The sequence below is a fragment of the Mustela nivalis genome, assembly GCF_964662115.1.
Source record: "Mustela nivalis genome assembly, chromosome: 18".
Taxonomy (NCBI): domain Eukaryota; kingdom Metazoa; phylum Chordata; class Mammalia; order Carnivora; family Mustelidae; genus Mustela; species Mustela nivalis.
This window is the reverse complement of record NC_139037.1, coordinates 13,570,632-13,590,870: the sequence shown is the minus strand read 5'-3', so window position 1 is coordinate 13,590,870 and position 20,239 is coordinate 13,570,632. Positions and strand designations below refer to the sequence as shown.

The 20,239-nt window shown below is 43.7% G+C and overlaps 1 protein-coding gene and 1 long non-coding RNA gene across 14 annotated transcripts; one reads left to right on the top strand and one right to left on the bottom strand.

The window, feature by feature from the left end:
- Positions 1-607: 607 nt before the first annotated feature.
- Positions 608-1,609, bottom strand: LOC309852267. The gene is made up of 2 exons (XR_014305143.1): positions 1,528-1,609; positions 608-976 (listed from the first exon to the last, which is right to left on the bottom strand). It is a non-coding gene; the product is annotated as an uncharacterized lncRNA (long non-coding RNA).
- Positions 1,610-1,675: 66 nt separating this feature from the next.
- Positions 1,676-18,933, top strand: ZNF821 (zinc finger protein 821). Of its 13 annotated transcripts, none has more exons than XM_082708547.1 (10): positions 1,688-2,044; positions 2,496-2,620; positions 2,708-2,770; positions 3,949-4,036; positions 5,319-5,435; positions 12,285-12,410; positions 15,037-15,182; positions 15,835-15,939; positions 17,060-17,226; positions 17,978-18,933. In XM_082708547.1, exons 5-10 carry the CDS (start codon positions 5,396-5,398, stop codon positions 18,630-18,632), a joined length of 1,239 nt encoding a protein of 412 aa, XP_082564673.1. In that variant the 5' UTR covers positions 1,688-2,044; positions 2,496-2,620; positions 2,708-2,770; positions 3,949-4,036; positions 5,319-5,395; the 3' UTR covers positions 18,633-18,933. The 13 variants fall into 13 exon arrangements, with proteins under 13 accessions (XP_082564674.1, XP_082564673.1, XP_082564675.1 ...); XM_082708559.1 differs by having other exon boundaries at positions 1,728-2,044; positions 12,285-12,429; XM_082708548.1 differs by lacking the exon at positions 2,496-2,620 and having other exon boundaries at positions 1,676-2,044; positions 12,285-12,429.
- Positions 18,934-20,239: the final 1,306 nt, after the last annotated feature.

The following is a 20,239-nucleotide window of genomic DNA, read 5'->3' as shown; positions in this document are numbered from 1 at the left end:
ATGTGCATGCATGAGGAGGGGGAGGGGCAGAGGGAGAGAGAGAGAAAGAACCTCAGTCTCCCCACTGAGCACAGAGCCCAACGTGTGGCTTGATATCACGATCCTGAAATCATGATCTGAGCTAAAATTGAGAATCCAACACTTAGCCGACTGAGCCACCCACTCACGCCACACTACATCTTTATTCATTCATCAGTGGATGGACATTTGAGATCTTTCCATAATATGGCTATTGTAGATAATGTTGCTATAAACCCTGGGGTGCATGTATCCAAATTAATATTTTTGTATCCTTTGAGTAAATAACTAGTAATGCAATTTTTTCCACCTTGCATTTTTATATGAAACTGTTTTAGAAACTTCTGGTTAGATGAGACTATTCCACTTTCTGGTTATCTGGGAATTAAAATTTAAAATGAAATTAAAATGTTTCCTTAACTGAAATTAAAGATTAATGATTTCTACCTAAATATCCCAGCCACAATAAAATGAATGAATGAACCTATTTACCCAGCAATTGTGAAGAACCAAGTTCCTTCAATATAGCCATTCTCTCACATTAAACACAAGAGGCAGAAAATAATATCATCTCATTGGAGACTTATGAGAAGAACATTTTGCAAGAACACTTTATGCAAATACCAGGACTTGTTGCTATAAAAACAAGTGTCAGCCTCTTCATTAGCTCTTCTGCCTTCCTGGGGCCAGGAATCACAAGGACTATTTGTGTAATGCTTTCATATCTTCATTTTACTTAATCCTCTGTTTACAACAGCCCTTTGAGAGCAGAGGTTACGAATTATTACATTATTATCCAATTTACATTTTGGGAAGCAGAGGTTCAGCATAGGGACTTGCTCAAAGTCACAGGCTGGTCAGTGGCAGGGCTGGGACTCAATTGAGGCTAGATCTTCTATTACCAGATCCCATCTTTTCACTGCATCCCCTACTTCAGGTAAGCTGTGTTAGAGGCAGTCTTAGGCATTCCACAAGAAGACAGAATAAAAGGAGGGAAAGGAAAAGCAGTGAGGAAATAGGGATGATGACAAGGGAAGGAGGAAATGAGTCTAACCACTTTCAATTGCCCCAAATGTCCCTTAAGTGACAACCGTGCCAAAGTTACTCCGCTCTGTATCTTACGCCCCTAGGTCTACAGCTACTGTTATTTCACTAGTTAACGATCATGCTGGAGACTTAAACGCCTAAAAGAAATGTAAAGATTTTTCTCTTCTGAGATTCTGACAGCAGAACTTGGCCCCTCCCACAAAGGTCCGTGGCCCCTAGGTCTCGGTCACATTAAATGCCTTGGGGGTCGAAAAAACCGCGAATTGTAGGGGGAACCAAGGGAAGAGGGTTTGGGTTGGGGGAGAGACTAAGGTTGAGCTAAGGCGAGGGGGAGCCTGCGGTGGAGCTGTGGTTGGGGGATGTGGGTTTTGTGGCTAAACTCAACGGTGGGGTAAAAAAAAAAAAACAGTATCGGAGGTGACTTTCAGGTCCAGGAAAGCATAGGGGAGCCGAGGGGCTAACCTGGATGAAGAAAGACCGAAGAGGAGGCGAAGCTGCGTGGTCCCCGGGGCGCGAGGATGGAGGCGAGGCCCCCCCTCACACGTCTGTGATTGGATGCTCCCTTAAGTCCCGCCTCCCTAGACCCCCCTCTCCCCTCAAGCCCCGCCCACGCCACCGGGCGCGCGCCTGAGGAGCGGGGAGGGGGACCAGCCCTGAGAAGGGGGGAGGGGGAGAGGAGAGGCTCGTGCACGCGCCTCACTGGCTGCGGGTGCGCGACCAGCGCGCTCCCGCCGCCCGCGTCGCCATCTTTTCCCCCTCCGTCTGTCTGTCTGCCGTTGGCTTTGTCCGTCTGCAGCGCCGCCCCTCGGCTCCCCGCCACCGGCTTGGCTCGAAGCCGCCCTCCGCCTGCCGGGGCTCAGTCCCGGAGAGCCCCGGCCCGGCCAGTCCGAGCTGCGGTCCGGGGCCCATTGTCCGGCGGTCCGTCTGTCCGGAGGCGGGGCCCACGGACGCGGAGCGCCGCAGAGCGCCGAGGCGCCGGGTAAAAAGAACCCCGTCTCCTTCCCCTCCTGGGTTAGGCTGAGGATGCAGGGGCTCCTCGCCCTCCCTCTTGTTGCCGGCTGTCGGTCCTTTTGTCTGTGTCTGGGGAGGGGGCTCCGGCTTGCTCTGGCCGGGGGGGGGGGGGGGGTGGCGGGGGCAGCCCAGGCGCGGACGCTCGCCCAGCGCCGGGTTTCGGAGACGAGGCCGGACCCGGCTGGCTCCCCACCGGCCGTTCCTCTTTCAGTCCCTCTGGCGGTCTCGGGCGCGGGAGGGGCGTCCGCGCCGCCGCCCTCCCGCGGTGGGCCCAGGTCGGGCAGGGCCGGGCACAGCCGGGGCGGCCCCGGCGTCTGACAGGCTGGGGTGGAGCCGGGGGAGGGGGAGGATGGGCGTGGGAGTGCAGACCCGGGTGTCAGTCCCGCGTCGCGGTCTCGCAGAACGGCTTCTAAATTTAGATTTCTGAGAAGACTGTGTCGTCTGAGGGTTTGTCTGAGCCGCCTCGGAAGACCTCTGGCTTTTGTCCATAATTCCTGGGAATCTACCTGTGCTCATGCTTGAAGAAGCCAAAAGGACCATCTCGGTACTCATGCTCCAGACCAAAGAAAGTGGGAACAGGGTCAGTGCGGCAGCTACGTGACCGGCTTTCTTGTCCTTTCCCTTTTGGCAGATAAAAATCACTGGGATTCAGGCGAGTTTACTTTGCTCCGTGGGAACTGCACCAGAGCTGGAGGTGGGAGTGCACCCTCTTTTTTAAAAGATTGGATTTCACCTTTTTTTTTTTTTTTTTTCATGCTCAAGCCGGTGGTGTGTTCTGGAAGCTGCAACCTAACACCTGTGGGAGAGCAGGGATAATGTTAAGGGGAGATGTTGGCCCCCCTCCAAAGGACTCATAACCTCGGTCGAAAGACAAAGCTTCCTTCCTTTTTATATAGAACCCCTTATAAACCTGAATCTCACTGTTTACCTTTCTTCCTGTCCCGTTTTTTCTTCCAGATGGTGATGTTCAGGCGGCTCTCCATTTACATTTTTGTGTTGGTTTTAGATTCGGGTTTGGGAGCTGAGGCAGTGTTAAAAGTAAAACTGAATGCGTGATCTTTAAGGCAATGTGTCTATGAATTTTAGCTTTTACTGCCTATAAAACTGTTGTCTAACTTCTGAGATCTTGCTATAGTGTCAAGAATGCACTTACATTGCTGTTTATGTGTGTGTGTGCTTTCTGTTTTTTTATTTTCTAGAGTCCACGACTCCACGGACTTTCTTTTTTTGAGGGAGGAAGGGGTGTTTTCCTGTTTTTCCCCTTAATCCCTCAGGTGTGAAGTCCCATTGGGTACCATCTGGTCAGTTCCCCATTCGGCCACTAGGAGGATTGTGAAGTGGAGTGGACACTGCCTATTTAAATATGCAGATACTCATCTGTGTTTCTGACTTGTAGCTTTAGTATTGAACTGTTGCCTCACCAAGATGATCTGTCTCAAGTTATTTGGTCTTCATTCGGAAGGATCGTCATTACTTTTATCTCACAGTTTCAATTTCTAATCTTGATGAAGAGAGAAAATTTAAAGATTAGTTAATATTTCATTTTTTCCCTTACATAATAGGCGTAGCTCTGCAAATTTTAGGAAAAAATGATAGACAACCTGCATTTTATTCAACTTTCTACTTTGTGATTCCACAGAGCTATAGGAAAAGACCCAAAGTGAATATGCCTTCATTGCTTCCATTAATAAAGTAACTACTTGATTAGAAAGAAATGACCTAGGAAAACAAAACTTAGAACACAAATACATACTGCCCTTTAACCAGTTAACATTGATTTATACTGTATGCATTTGGAGTTGGGGTTGTTGGTTGTTTTTTGTTGTTGTTGTTTAATTTAAGGTCTGAAAAAGAACTATGTTTGATATGCAGATATGATAGAAGACTGCCCGAAAGCTGCTTCCTTTGCCACTTCCTGTGGAGGCCTGTCTTTGCCATTTGCGGTTTCTTTCTTCTTTTGGTAAGGGGAGGCAGGATCTGATTACAGGTCTGAGATCCTTTCTAGCTACACTGAGGAGTTAGTTGGCATAACTGGAGATGAGTCTTCAGTAACTGCAGTGCAAAGTATAGTTAGCAGTGCCTCTCATAAGGCCTTGTAAGGCATTGAACTACTTGTTTATTCAATGTTAAGTACAGTTTGAAAATGCAGGGACTGAAAGAAAACTTAGAGGGTGATCAGATCCATATTCTTATCTTTGGTAGGAAAGACAGTCTCTCTTTTTAATCTGTTTATTCACTGAGCTTTCATAGAAAATTTCACAGTTTTCACTACTAATCCATTTCAGACTCTCTAACAACACTTACTGCTGGGAAAGTCTTTCTTATAAACTAACCAGGAACCTCCAGGCTTAGGTATCTATTCCCTCCAATTTCAGGGAAGCAGATGCAGGTCTCTGCAGCACTTCTCATTTGGGGAGCTTTTCTCTTTGTTCTTCCCACTGATGTCTTGCTACATAGAGGCTGAATTGAAAGGAGGCACTAAAGTTATTAAATTTGACCGTCACTCCAAAGTATGTGAGCGGGGCCAGATTGATGTTCTACACTGAGGTGTTGAATTAGCAACAGTGTGGATGGCATCTGGCTGTTCTGGTGAGAGCTCATCTTCAACATTGGAAGCTTAATTGGTTCTAGTGCCCTGTCATCCACAGTGCTCAGCGCTGTGCATACCCCACTAGATAAAGGCTCTATTTTCCATGTTGATCTCATTAATAGATGCCTAAAATTTTGAGACATTTCCTGTATCACAGGGATTGGATGCTTTGTCACCTCCAGACAAGATAACTTTGGGAAAAAAAACATCTGGAGGCTCCCATTTGTGCAGATTACAGGGCCTGACTTCCAGTGGGCGTGTAATACGTGAGCTGCCGCCCCCTTTTGCTTCCTTTTGCATTCACAGGGGTTATCCCTTTGAGCCTGCAGTGCTTCTGAAGCTGTTTGCCTGAGTTTTTTGTTTCCTTTTCTATCCTCTGACCTTGATCATGATCACTTAATAGTATTCTGGATTCCACAGATAGATTTAGAGTGAAATTCTCTAAATCCTTTGAAGGAGTCTCCTCTCAAACTTCTTGGGATCTTGATGTTGTGCTAGGGACCTATTCATTTCTTTCTTTTTAAAATTCTATTATTTATAACTGGTGAGTTTTATATGCTTAATAACTATTTTTTAAAGTCTTCTTTTATCTTTAATTTTGTCTGATTTCTGGCAGAAATGACATGTGCTAACAATATCCTTTTTATTATAGGTCAGCATCCTGCAAGGAGGTAGTAACATATCCAGTTGTGAAACTGGGAAAGGCCAGAGCTCTCAGATCAGGGAAACATGTCCCGTCGGAAACAGACAAATCCGAATAAAGTTCACTGTGAGTACTGGGTTTTGTCTTCTGGAACCTGGGTACATTACGGGTTGAAATGAGAGAGTCATCTGAATTTAGGTGAAAGGCTCACACTAGTTTGTGAAGGAAAATAGGGTTAAAGAGTTTGAACAAGATTTTAAAATGTGGTTGCTGGAGGTGTTAGAAACCTGTTTCAGTAGGTATACTTGATCATATTAATAAACATTTATAGGATATCTGTACAAAGCCTTGTGCTAGATGCCAGGATATATAAGGCTATAATGTAGCTACAGATACATAAAATAATATCTAAAAACACAAGGTAGTATATGCTGAGTGCCATATAGGGGTGCTGTAGACTGTGTGTACGACAGAAGTTAAGAAGAGGGAGAGAGTTCCATGGACTGAGGAAGGAGGGAATGCTTCATGGAAGATGCCCTAAACTATGAACTTGAACTGGGCCTTAGAAGGTAGGAAGTGGATTTAAAAAAAAAAAAAGAAGAAGAAGAAGAAGGAAGAGATAAAATCAGTAGGGGAAATCATGTGAGCAAAGATATAAGGGGGAATGCACAGGGGCGCCTGGGTAGCTCAGTGGGCTAAGCGTCTGACTCTTGATTTTGGCTTGGGTTGTGATCTTCGGTCGTGAGATTGAGCCCTACATTGGGCTCCATGCTCAGCTTGGAGTCTGCTTTGAATTCTCTCTCTCCCCCTCTGCCCCTCCCTCCACTTGCACTGTGTTCCCTGTGTCTCTCTTTCTCTAAAATAAATAAATAAAATCTTAAAAAAAAAACAAAAAAAGGAGGGATGCATATGTTCAGGCGATAAGGAGACTTTGTATGTAGCAGAAGTTTTATTTATCTGGATGTCACAGGACACAAGATGAGGTTGGAGATGTTAAATTCTAGATTGTAGAGGCCTGAAGACCAGTCCAAGTTCATACTATATACCGTGGACTATAGGGAGGTACTGAAGGTTTTCAAGCAGAGCATGTGGATTGACATTTAGAATGTAGTGTTTTAGGGACTATGAAGCAGAAGATGGGATGGATCACATGAGAGAAAGATTAGTAACAGGAAAACCAGGTATGCATTATTGCCTTGCATTGTTTCTCACCAGTTTTAAAGATTTATTTATTTATTTATTTGACAGACAGAGATCACAAGTAGGCAGAGAGGCAGGCAGAGAGAGAGAGGAGGAAGCAGGCTCCCCGCCGAGCAGAGAGCCCGATGCGGGACTCGATCCCAGGACCCCGAGATCATGACCCGAGCCAAAGGCAGCGGCCCAACCCACTGAGCCACCCAGGCGCCCCTCTCACCAGTTTTATATGTATGTTTTATTTCATCAATTAGATTACAGAATTCTAGAGAGAGACTATGTCCTTTTTATATTTCCTGCTATTCCTCTCTACTTCTAGCACTGCTTATAATAGAGGATATTCAAAAGTGTCTCTTTAACAATATAACTGTGCAGATTTGATGGAATTAACCAGTTTCCTATGATCTGGTCAGATGAGCATCCTGACCCAAATGTTTAAAAAAGAGCCAAATAGCACCCTATTGTTATGGAGGACTGACTAAATAAGGTACAGCAACATCTGAAGAGAATTCAGTGGCATGATTACCACAGGTAAAAACCTGTTCTTGAGGAAAGAACTCTACATATGAGAGAATACATTAGTCAAGGAGTTTAAGATAAGAGGATTAAAATTTATTACAAACACACCAGATGTCAGGTACTATGTACCGTATTGGGTAACTACAAGAGAGAGAGGAAACAGTGCGAACAGAGGAAGTAGGAGGACTTCAACATTGTATGGGTTAATGAGATTAGGGTGGCAGACCTCCATATACAATAATTCTTCAACTTAAGTCTTGGGAAGGTTTTTTAAGAGAATAACTCTAATATTTCTAGGAGTATATTCTGGAATAGGTGGCAGTGGAAGTCTGCTTAATACAAAGATGAATGAGTGGTTTAGGCAGGGTTTAGAAATTGCTGCTAAAACAGTGGAAATGTGGTAAGCCTGAATGTGAGGACTGTTAAGAGCAGTATCTCTAGCCCAGGTAATCCAACCCAGAGGTTTAGGAAGATAGTCTTCTCTCTGGTTGAAAATGAGTATTAATAAAAGACACAGATGTGACCCCAAGAAGGCAGGGCAGGAAAGGTACTTTTAGTAGAGATGAGGTGTTCACAAATAAGGCTGTCACAGGAGTTGGGCATTTACCTGTAAAAGCACCTGTCCAAAAAGACTTGGTTAGATTTAAGGGAGTAGCTGGCGGAGATGATGGCATGATTGTGATATGGCCAGGGGAAGCCAGTGAAGGCCCATATGGTCCGTGCCTGTGTCCACAGAGCTTACATCTGACCGCTGACTCTGTTCCCACCGTAGCTGAATGCAGGATGAGCTGGCATTAGGTCAGAAAACAGAGGGACACACAGACCATGGAGAAGAGAGTATCATACATACACAATGGCAGAAATACCATTTCCAGAATGTGTGAACAGCGTATTGTGGCAGAGTGGGTAGAACTGTGCGGGCTCTGTGCTGGGGACCATTAGAGGGCTGTGAACAGAAATGTTCACCTGCAAAAGCAGACCCCCAGGGAAGGGCTGTGATGCATTTGAGTAGGGAACCGTGGAGGCTTCTCAGGTAATGGACTAAGCCTGACTAAAGAAGAAAAGACACTGAGGTTTGCTGGTGTCTCCGGACTTTCTACCTAATGACTATGCGGGGACTGAAGCCAATCCTACCTTTTTCAAAAGGGCATCTTCTCATTGCCCAGGACAATAACGGCAAGTAGGAATAGGTAATTTCAGTCTTCTGGCCACTGGAGTCTCCTATTTCCTTGCAGTGAAATTGAACCATTCGAATGTATTGAATTTAATGCTGCTTGTCTATTTAAAGTAAATGGAATGGACTCAAGGTCTGGAAGGCGAGAATGTCTGCACAAGCTTTGCTGAAATGTTAAAGCCAGTCGGCACTTGAGTAGAGTAATGGCTGAGCTCCATTACATCTGCCTTCTGGGAAGGAGATTGTGTGGCATGAAGCTCAAAGCCCGCCTCAAAGAATGTATTAAGAATCCCACTGCTGTAGCGTGACAGCATTTGTCAGATCCACCTTAGAAGCCAATGGGCAGGCTACGTGGGCAGTTACTCGGCTTTCCTCAGGACTGTCTCTGTATCTAAATTACTGTCATGATTTCTTCTTTCCCCAGAAACATCCAGGCGTACTCGTGTATAGTTTGTTCAGTTCATTAACAGATTTGACACAGAGCTTTCTGAATAAAAGCCCAGAATTGTTAGTCTCAGAGAAACTGTGGATGGACTATTAGACCTTCCTCATCTCACCTCCTTCTGAGTACAAGTTTCTGTCAGCTGTTTCTAGAGAGGTTGAAAATAGAGTCCCCTGTACACTCTCATTTGGTGTGTTTATGCCAAGCAAACCACTAAGAAAAGGAAAACTTTTTTTTTTCCTTAAGAAAAACTTTTTAAGACACTTTTGTTTTCAGATTACAAAGTACAAACAAAACTAAAAACTTTGAACTTCAGTAAAATCTTCTCGGCTTTTACAGACAAGTAGGGAAAAAAGCCTTTAAAGTCCCTTCTCTTCCAAAAAGCACAACTTGTTTTGTCCTTGTTCGTTCTGTCAGCATCCTTGTGAGGTAAATGGCTGTGTTCCCAGCATGTGGTAGTACCTTGGGTTTTAGAGACTGTCAGCTGGAATGGAATCCTAAGCTCCTCATTCCCAAGATTAGCTCATTTTTTCTGAATTTGACATCTGCTCTCTTAGAATTTTTTTTTTTAGCTGCTTTGCTTCACTTTATTTTAGTCAGCCAGAAATTGGCATTTATTTAATTGCACCAAGGACTCAATACAGAGAATTGTAAATCTTTGCCTTTCTAGTAACTTTCATCCCAGGCTTCTCGTCTGTTCTACAAACTTGCTAGAATGGCCTTGTTCTTGTCTGGTCTGAAAAACCTTAGCCAAATCAAACAGTATTTTGATTTCATACCACCCCCCTCCGCCAAAAAAGAGAGAGCTCGCACCTTCATTTTTACTGTAGAGCTTAGACGACTTGTTCTCAACTATTAATAGACAAATAAATACCCATGTTAAATAAGATGGTTGCCCTACATTAATATCTAGGGACCTGAGGGTTTTTTTAACCTACTCCAATAGTCTCAAGATAGAAGGAAATAATAATTCAGCATTATAAAAGCAGGCAGTTATGTAACACTTCTTAAGCACCTGTATCTCTATGGATCACATTTGACTTGAGTTATTATGACATACTTTTAGGTAAGTAAAAGGTATCACTATCTTTTTATGAAAGGATAATTCTGGAGAGTGGGATTTAGAGCTTAGGTAAATAGTGACTACTGGAGGATCATTCATTTACCTTCTCCTATGAGATAAGCCAAAATCACTTTTCTAATAATTTTTATATATTTTGCTTTATATTGATAGGAATAGCCCTAAGGAATAAAGTTTCCATTGGCCTTTGTAAGTCAGGAATAGAACCAAATAGAAGAGCACAGTTTTTCTTTCCAAACAGCCAAAAAGGAATAACAATTAATTCATTCCAACAATCCTAAGTGAGATTGCCAGCAAAAGTCCTAGACAGGGACATCTTCTGGATAGACTCTTCTCTGTTCTGTGAAGGCCTAAATATTAGACAACATCAATAGACAAAAATGTTGAGCTCAAGTTTATGGGTCTAAACTGAATTCCTAGTTGATCTGGAAAGTCATCCTTTTAGATGCCCTTTTACTAATCCAATGGTAATTACCCTTGGTAATTAAGGGGGGAAATAAGTATTCTTCGTATGTTATAAACCTAGTTTGTTTCCGAGTAGGTTTCTTTAGAGATGAGAAGTGTCACTGATGAGAATGGTCTGCCCCTTGATAATTATCTGCTGGTATATAATATATCCCTTAGGGCCATTTCTGCCCATAGTTTCCATGTCCGGAAGCATGCATCTATCCAGAAGAATTCAGTAATAGTCCACTTGGCCACGGTCTTGTGGTTACAGTACAACCACCATGAAGAAAAGTATTTTCCTTCTGCAAAAAGAGTGAGGAGGTGCTATAATAGAATTCACTGTTTGCCTTCTCTAGCAGTAATTTATACCCAGTTTGTGATTGTGATATTTTAAAAATGGACTTAAAGCTGCTTATTTTTCTTTTACTGGAGGGCTTTGTGGCTAGAAGTTCACTTGAACCCTGAACACCTCTACTCCCACTCACAGTATTGATCAGAGTAGCCCCAGCATGGTACCTTATCACAGGGTATCAGAACCATCAAATTGACAGGTCTCCTTGTCAATTACTGGCCCTGAGAATGTTACTTTGGTATTTGAGGTGTAGCATCAGATTCTTATGATACAAAGGTAACATTATCGCTATGATCAGAACCATTCTTCTCACAGAGATAAGTGTTTGTTTTCAGCAAAATCATTCTGATGAACTATCTAACCCCACATCTCTGCTTGAAAGCAGTTTAAAATAAGGATTTTAGAGCTGTACAGACCTTGGTTCAAATACTTTGCTTTCCTATAAACCTGAGTTTTCTCTTAAGTAAAGTATGGGTAGGAAGAATACCTAACACATAGAGTTTTGCAGAGAATCTTTAAGATAGAAATTATAAAGCACTTAACATAGAGCCTGGAACTAGGACATGCCAAATAGTAATTATTAGTGTTTAACACTTAGCATATGGATGCTCACTGAATTTTTGCAGAACAAATGCCTAAAGTGAATCACATGAAGCCTACTTCATGTCAGATTGCCCAAGGACTTATAGCACAGGTCAACTGACCATTTCTCCTACCTCATTGTATCCTGTCTTGGAATCTGAGCCTGTTTACTTTCCTTTCTCTCCATTAAGAAAGCGCCTGGCCTATTGTCAGACATTTCACTAGGGCTTTTTATTAGTCTCTCTTGGTGGCTGGAGAATGGGGACTGTAGTTTCCACTCTGACTGAGATAATGGAAACCTCGAGAAACCCAATTCTCTTTTCTCCTGCTTGGCCTCTTGGAAATAAAAGAGCACTTAAATGTTAACTCTTCAATAACCACACAGATCCTAGGCAGAGTTCATCGAAAGTAAATGCATAATCAAGGACAGGTCCAGGGCTTTTGGATATTCCATTACAAGAAAAGAAAAAAGAAAACAGACCACGTTGACCAAGGAAACTGATAAAATATTGTTGCAAATTGGTTGCTGTCTTTCAGGGAGTTTGTTCCTCAGCAAAAATTCGTTCATGTATTACTTGTTCTTTTAATCTACTATTCAGCTAGTTGTTGATTTGCTTGCGGTTTATTCTGATAGACACAGAAGTAGAGTCAAGGAAGAACTTCCAGAGCATGTCTTGGAAAGAAGATGGCTGAAGATGAGATTAGAGAGATTGTTATTGTAAGGGTTAGTTGAAGCACTTGTTTTGTAGTCAGAGCTAGACACTGAGCCACGGCCATAGTGTTAGTATACTAAGAATCAGAGATTGTGCCCAGATTTGTTGCCCTATCTTTATCATCCTATCACTTCACCTCTCTGCCTCTCTCGCCAATCCTGATGGAAGGTTATAAATGGAATTGAGATTCTGAAGTTAAATTTGTAAAGTAGAAATTGATTACCTTTTGAAAGGAGTCAAGATTAGGAGGATTTAAGCAAGTGATGCTTTCTAGAGCATCTGGCTTACTGCCCGGGAAGAGTAGTGGTGCCCAGAACTCCAGGAGGCAGCAAGCTGACTTAGTGATGGATGACCCCACCATGGGGTACCTGCCTGTCTCCTACCTTTGAATGGTCTGACTTTTCAACCAGCTTCCCTGGGGATACATGCTGCCCAGCTGGTGGCCTGACTATTTTTCCTTGTGACCACCAGGGGATCAAGTATTTGCTGGGCTAGAAGAGCAAGCCCGCCAGGCGATGATGAAAACTGATTTTCCTGGAGAACTTGGCAGTCAGCGACAAGCTATCCAACAACTAAGAGATCAGGACTCCAGTAGCAGTGAGTTCTGCACCTTCTGGTAATGACTCAGGGCAATGGGAGAAGAATTATCAGAGTGTGTGTGCTCTGGGGATTGTGCATGGGGGTTGGGAGGAAGATATGAAGAAGAAGATTTGTGGATCCTCAGTGTTCCCAAAGATGTTCTAAGGTGTACGAGCATATGCTTGTCCAGAGAGAGGACAGGTTTGGTATTATATATTTTTTTTAACTCATGGACTGCTTACTTGGTGCAGTACCATACAGAGATAGGTTTGTGATGACTGTGAGACAGGGGCGTAGGGATTATTAGTGCTCAACCTGTCCCTGAGTTAGGTCAGTTGAAAAGAATCTCTGTCTCCTAGAATCTATTTACTCATAATTAACAAAATGTAAGAGTGGCATTAATGAAATTTTTGCTTGAGATTTCATTATAACGTTATATAAGAGGATTTCCTTACTAATGAGATTATGCATCATATGAAGTGCTGAAGTCAAAGTCAGAGCACCTGGCTGGCTTGGTAGAACAGACAGCTCTTGATCTTGGAGCTGTGAGTTTGAGCCCCGTAGTGGGTGCAGAGATTACTTTAAAAAAAAATTTTTTTTAATGGAATTTTTAAAAAGGAGTAAATTTGTTAAAGTCAAGGTCTTCCCACACCAAGTCCTAAGTAAATCCCTGGAAAGAGATGGAAAGACAGTGGCTGGTATCTTGCTGAGCCTCACAGGTCATCTGTTCCGTGAGCTGCCTGAACAAACACATTTCCTAGAATGATCTCCTTACTTTACTAATCACATCCATCTGATATTGGTTGGTATTACTGTCAATTCAGAGTGAGATTTTTAAATTTTTCTCCACATTTGGGATTGAAGAATAAAAAAGGAAAGAATTCAGCACCTTCTAGGAACTACAGTTTTCACTCTAAGTAATAACTTAGCAACAAAAAAACAGTAATAATTTAGCATCTAATAGCAAAGAAAAATGAACCAAAGATTTCTAGAAAACCTGTGGGAGCTACCCGTTTGAGTAACAGGATAGGAATGGCAACATCTATAAAGTCTAATAGGCTTCCATTCTGGAAAAGCTGCATCGTCCCTCTAGATGGCATACTTATTTTGTAAAAATCATTTTAGTAGAGAGGTATGTTTGGATTTTTTCATCACTCATGTAATGTGTCTGATACAATGTTGTCTTAGACTAAGTTTACAAATATTCCAAATAAACTGGTGAGAAAATATGGTATGATTTAATCTGTTCCAGTCCTTCATTATTTAGATGAATTCAGATGGAAGCTTTGGGATAGGGAATAAGGCATACAGGGCCCAAATCCAGTCCCCCAAACAAGTAGAATATCTATTAGAGACATATGTAACTACTAGCAGGTGATTTGGTTAGATTTTCTTATGAAGAAAAGGAATGTAATCAGTTTTGCCCTGATGCTGGTGGATTTCAGAATTATACAAGGTAGTAATAGAAAGAAGACAAGAAACGCTGTTAGCGGAAAAAGCTGAGTCTCACAGGTGAAAATCTACCTTGTATTTCTCTTGCTCATAGTCAGGCCCAGGAATCCAGGATCTTAATGTGGTTGGGTTGGGGCTGGAGTCTCACAGCTTACCTAGACTTGGCTTCCTTCTTGTGATCTTCAAGGTACTAGAACTTTTTTTCCCTTTTAGAAATTCCCTTTTTTATTGTGTGTGTGTGTGTTTTTTTTTTTTAATGTTTCCCCTACCATTTTATAAGTAATAGGGGAAAACATCAGCCCATAAAAACCTTGCAGATCTCCCAGTCACAGGCAGACCACTCCCCCATAGCCACATCCTATCCCCTAAATGAAAACAAACTCAGTTCTTACTTTAGTCACAAGAAAGTATATTTCATCCTAAAGAATGGCCTGTTCCCTTTACTTAATACAGTCAGTTATCTGTCAGATAATCCAGAGAACCAACAGAAACAATGGATTTATTTAGCCTAGAATTCTGAGTTACTAGCAGAGTAAGAACACCCTGAGTCAGGTAGCATAACAAATGGCCTAAGGTTGGTTGCTGTACTCTTTTTTCCACTGGACTGAACAAATCTTTCCCTAAAGGTGACATCACTACTACCTCATCTCTTGAAAAGAGGAAGAAAAAAATTTGTTGGTTTTTCTCTTAAGTGTGCCTTAGGGTTTGTTGGGAGAGAAAGGATTAGTGGGACTCAGAATAGAATAGTACATGTGATGCCATTGGAAAAACTGTACCAGGGGGGTTATGGAGAAAAGTAAGTAATAGAATCAGTGAGAAGTGTGGGTAAGGCAGAGTTCGTGTGTTGTGGGAATGAGCATGGTGTGAGGTGCGTGGGAGGTGTGATTTCAAGTATGAGATGTTTGGAATCGTGTAAGAATTATTTTTAGGATAACGTACAGGGCCCAATAACTGTTGTCTAATGCAATTTTGCCTGAGATTTTCTCTTTAATGTAAATGGCATTATAAGCAATAGCTATAGCTCTTCCACCAACATGATTTGTACCCAACTATACCAACTGTACATTGATACAAACTCCATTGTGGAAGACTTGACTATGTTTTCCATTATAGCTACAAACTCTAAGATGGAAAGCAACTCAAGATGTATTCATGCAAAAATCAGAACAAGTGACCAATTTGTATGTTCCAGGTGACAGTGAGGGTGATGAAGAGGAGACCACACAAGATGAAGTCTCTTCCCACACATCAGAGGAAGATGGAGGGGTGGTCAAAGTGGAAAAAGAGTTAGAAAATACGGAACAGCCTGTTGGTGGGAATGAAGTGGCAGAGCACGAGGCAAGTGACAACAGCTCCCGAATTCAGGACCCCCAACCCTTCTACTTGGCTCTGATGTGCTTGATTCACAGTAACAATCTTGCCTCTGGTGGTCTCGTAGGCCTTCATGTAGAGTTTCTTCCTTCACAGCTCCATTTACCTAAACCCCACACACAGCTCTCATCACACCAGCTTTCCTATCCTTCCACGTATCACTAACCCAGGTACAGCTTCCCCACTTCTTTCCAGACAGAATATCCACTTTTACAAGACTATCAGCCGACTTCTGAAGTGTACTCTGCAAATATAAGTCAGAGTGTTACCTGAGGTGCCAACTTCTCTCTAATGTGTTTCCTGAGGATTCCTGCAAGAAGCACAGCAGGAGGAAAACGAATCTTCTCTCTGCAGAGTTTACTGTGGGGAGTGGGGGATAGATCAGCTCTCTTAGGGCCGCCCTGTGTCCTCAGGGCAGGAAGCCTTGGGGAAAATAAAGATAGGAGTAAATGTGATTCCCTTTCCCTATTACTTTTCCCTTCAGTCCATAATGGGAACCTAAGAATAACATGTGATATCAGGTTGTATTCCTTTTAACAGGACACCCTGTTAAAAGAAGTAGGGGTAGGGCAAAGAGTGGTAAACAGTCTTAATGAATTGCCTACTTGTTGATTTGCAGGTCACAGGGAACTTGAATTCTGACCCCTTACTTGGACTTTGCCAGTGTCCCCTGTGCCAGCTAGACTGTGGGAGTCGGGAGCAGCTGATTGCTCATGTGTACCAGGTATGGGCTGGGGAGCCACACGCTCTAGAACATGGGTGCCGGCACCTTGTTTAGCCTTTGCCTCCAGCTCCCAGGGGAACCTTGGGTTGTTGCTTCCAGTAAGACTCCACTCTAGTCCCCAGAATGTTTTAAAGAATAAGTGGAATGTGTTGGGTAAACCTGTTCTGGGTTCCCAGACAGACACACTCTGAAAATTAAATATTTTTTTCCAAATTACTTAATGCACTTTTGTTTGTTTATATATCGATTAGGGGTGGGTGGAGCAGGGGCAGAGGGGGAGAGAGAATCCTAAGCAGTCTCCACACCCAGCATGGAGCCCAGTGCAGGGTGCAGGGTTTGATCTCACAACCCTGAGATCATGACCTGAGCCACTGAGTCACCCAGGTGCTTCAATGCATATTTTAAATAGTGAAATAGAAACTAACATCTGTTAATAATGAGGCCTTGTTTTAAAGAAGAAAAAATGAGTTAACATAAATGTTTCTATTATACTAGAAGAAGTGTAAATGAGGGGATCAGAAGAACACAAGCTTTTCGTGCTCTGCTCTCTGATCCAGTCGCAGAGCACCTCTGCCTTGTGATCTGTACTAGAAAGGCGTTAGCACACATGGCAGCCTGGGTTTTGCGTAGTTGGTTCATGAAGGGAGGCCTTTCTTTAGAAGATGGTTTTTCAGAGGATTTAAGAAAAGGCAGGACAAAATGCTTTTGGATACCAGTCTTCCTCGCCAGCTTTTACACTTGGCTTTCATTGTTCCCTTAATATGCACCTGTACCTGCACAGTGTGAGGCTACAGACAGAAATTATCCCAACCATGAATTCTTTGCAGGTTTTGAAGAGGGCTCTGGCTCTGGAGCTTTGTTGTTTACAAGCCAGCTACATGTTCCAGAATATAGTCAAAACTGTAATGAAATCTGAACAATAATCGGATTGGCCTGGCCCTTCTAAAGGGTCGTTAACAGAAGAGACTCTTACTTTTCCAGGTGCTAAGCAGGGAGAATAGTTGCAAATTCCTTGTTCTGAGACTAAGGAAAAGGGATATTTACCAGAGAGCAGTTTCTAAGTGGGTGTAGATTACTTTAAAGGAAGCCTGAGCTGACAGATGAAGACTCTGTTTTACAGCACACTGCGGCAGTGGTGAGCGCCAAGAGCTACATGTGTCCTGTCTGTGGCCGGGCCCTAAGCTCCCCGGGGTCCTTGGGTCGTCATCTCCTAATCCACTCGGAGGACCAGAGGTCTAACTGTGCTGTGTGTGGAGCCCGTTTTACCAGCCATGCCACGTTTAACAGGTTAGCTGGTCACCTAACCCTCTTGCTCTGGGAACAAATTATTGGGTGTGGGTTCTGCTTTCACAAATGAAAAGAAAGCCTAGAGATAGGTAATGCAAAGGTGACTGACTCTGGAAATACAAGTAATGAAGCCAATAAATAAATCCGTTCCATTAGATATCCCCAAAGGGAAATGAATTCTCATTTCTTTCCCTATTAGAGTAATATTTTCATCTACAAAGATGTTGGGGGCAGTCCAATAACATTCATGATAAAGCTTAGAGAAGTTACAGGGAGCTAAAAGGCCCCTGATGTGAGGACACAGTCTGTACTGTGTCCCAGGAAGGCTGAAACTGTATGAATTGTGTCCTAGTTAAGTTTGCCTAGGATACAATGCAGAATCAGCCAGGGCAGGAGGGGTGGACTCCCCTAAAGGCAGCCTCTACCTCAAGAGGGACCACCATTTCCACAGTAGGACTGCCCTGCACAGCTCTTAGAAACACCACCAGCCAGCTGGAATGAACCCTGCACATCTGTGGGGGATATCTGGCAGGTGGCTCAGTCTCTAACTCCGGGAGGGCTTTAAAACTTGGTAGACCACCCAAGCCCAGAGAAGGTATGTGGTGGGGGAGGTCAGAGGTCTCCCAAGTACTCAAATCTGACCCCTAGTGGTGAACTTGGAGCAACTGGCCTACTAGGACCAGCGTTAAGTCAGAGCTGTATCCCTGAGCCTTGCTAGGAGACCCTAACAATCCAAATTTTTGTATTCCAGTGAGAAACTCCCTGAAGTACTTAATATGGAATCCCTACCCCCAGCCCATAGTGAGGGTCCCTCCAGTGCTGAGGGAAAGGACATTGCCTTTAGCCCTCCTGTGTACCCTGCTGGAATTCTGCTTGTGTGCAACAATTGTGCTGCCTACCGTAAGCTGCTGGAAGCACAGACCCCCAGCGTTCGCAAGTGGGCCCTACGCCGACAGAATGAGCCATTGGAAGTACGGCTACAGCGTCTGGAACGAGAGCGCACAGCCAAGAAAAGTCGGCGGGACAATGAGACCCCAGAGGAGCGGGAAGTAAGGCGCATGAGGGACCGTGAAGCCAAACGCCTGCAGCGCATGCAGGAGACAGACGAGCAGCGGGCACGCCGGCTACAGCGGGATCGGGAGGCGATGAGGCTGAAGCGGGCCAATGAAACCCCAGAGAAGAGGCAGGCCCGGCTCATCCGGGAGCGGGAAGCCAAGCGGCTCAAGAGGAGGCTGGAGAAAATGGACATGATGTTGCGAGCTCAGTTTGGCCAGGACCCTTCTGCCATGGCAGCCTTAGCAGCCGAAATGAACTTCTTCCAGCTACCTGTGAGTGGGGTGGAGTTGGACAGCCAGCTCCTGGGCAAGATGGCCTTTGAAGAGCAGAACAGTGGCTCTCTGCACTGAACCCGCCTGCCCTCCTGCTCACCCAGGTCCACACGGATCTGTGCTACAGCCAACTCACAAGGCCTTGTCCTTACTGCCAGAGGAAGGCCTAGGTTTGCTGCAGGTGGACCTAAGCACCTCTTGCATGTGGGAGCAGGATGATGGGGTCAGCAGGGAGCCGGATTAAGGCAGCTCTGGACGAGGGAGTAGGCACTCCAGGGAACTGGACTCCCAGCCCAAAGCTGCAGGGCATGCTTATAGGACTATGGGGCCCAGTGCGGCCCACGGAGTTGTGAGGGCAAATAAATTAATTTTATCTTTACTGGCCTTTTTCTGCTTTTCTCTCCATTTCATTCTAGCAAATGAAGTGATCTAGGAGAGCCCTGGGTGGAAATTTTAGGCAGGGACTTCTGGCAGATTGTCTTCTGAAGGGAGGGTGCTCCTCATTTTAGGCGGCCCAGAGATCCCTTGTTTGGGCCTTTACAGGTCAGTGAGGCATAACTATGACATTAAAGAAAGAACGGATGCTAACTTTGTGGGTCCATTCCCACAACCCTAATGAAGATCATCTATGGTCCCAAAAGCCACTTAAACCTAGCTTACCTTTTCCAAACTCAGAAGTAGACGCCTTTCCTCCTGCTGGCATTTTCTAAAGAGATGCAGTATTCAGGCTAGGTATTGGCTACTTTTCCCAGCAGATTTCAGTTTGTCAAACTTTAAAAACTCTATCATAGATAGTAGTCACCTTCATTTAGGAATATGTTCATAGAAACAGCTCTAATACTAATGTCTATAGTACCGAGGAGCTCTCATTGGAGAGAAGAGATGATCTGTCTTTTTATTTATTCCCCAGAGCCAAGACAGGATAATACCCATTGAGAAAAATCCAGAATTAAGGTGAGACGAGAGCTCAAGTTGACAGTGGTCAAAGCCAGAGCAAAATGACAGTTTGTATGTCTGCCAAACCAAGGAGGAGACAAGAGCTGAGGTCATTTCTAAAAAGTGTCTGTGATGGTACAGAACAAGTACAGAATTTTCCTTAGCCTGCACCAAAGATTGTGTACAGTTTAGATAATTATAGATCTCGAGGTCCAGAAGGAAGTGCCCTAGTTAACTTGTAGCCAGAAAAATAACTATGCCAGGAATGTGGACCTCTTCCAATATCATAACAAGGAAACTTGGACTCCTCTCTGACCTCCATAGGTTTAAGGCTATTTAATAGTGTTAACTGACCCCCTTCCCACCACTGAGCTACGGTTAATTCCTACCAAGCAGGCTGAAAGATTTCTGTTCTGGGAAAATAAAAATCTTAAGCTTATTCAAAAGTACTGGACATTTGAAAGAAAGTAATTAATTGAGTCAAATGTCCTCTGTCACAGAGCCCCATACTGAAGTCCTACTCGGGATGCCTCAAAATGGTTGAGCACTCTCTATGCGTTAAAGATTATTCTGAGCACATTACATGAATTATCTCTAATCTTCACAGCAAACTAGGAGCTAATACAAACTCAGGAGCCCAATGCCTGGATTTAAAAAGCTGCACCGTCATTTAAAAACTAACTTTGGGCAAGTTACTTAACCTCTCTCTTGGTTTCCCCAAACACAAAATGGAAATAATAGTATGAGCA

Bases quoted from the DNA above. Each gene is read 5' to 3' on its own strand.
- ZNF821 (XM_082708547.1), top strand. From the start codon at position 5,396: ATGTCCCGTCGGAAACAGACAAATCCGAATAAAGTTCACT. The intron at 15,183-15,834 runs GCAAGTGACAAC...GTTGATTTGCAG, and splicing joins ATGAAGTGGCAGAGCACGAG to GTCACAGGGAACTTGAATTC. The intron at 15,940-17,059 runs GTATGGGCTGGG...TCTGTTTTACAG, and splicing joins TGATTGCTCATGTGTACCAG to CACACTGCGGCAGTGGTGAG.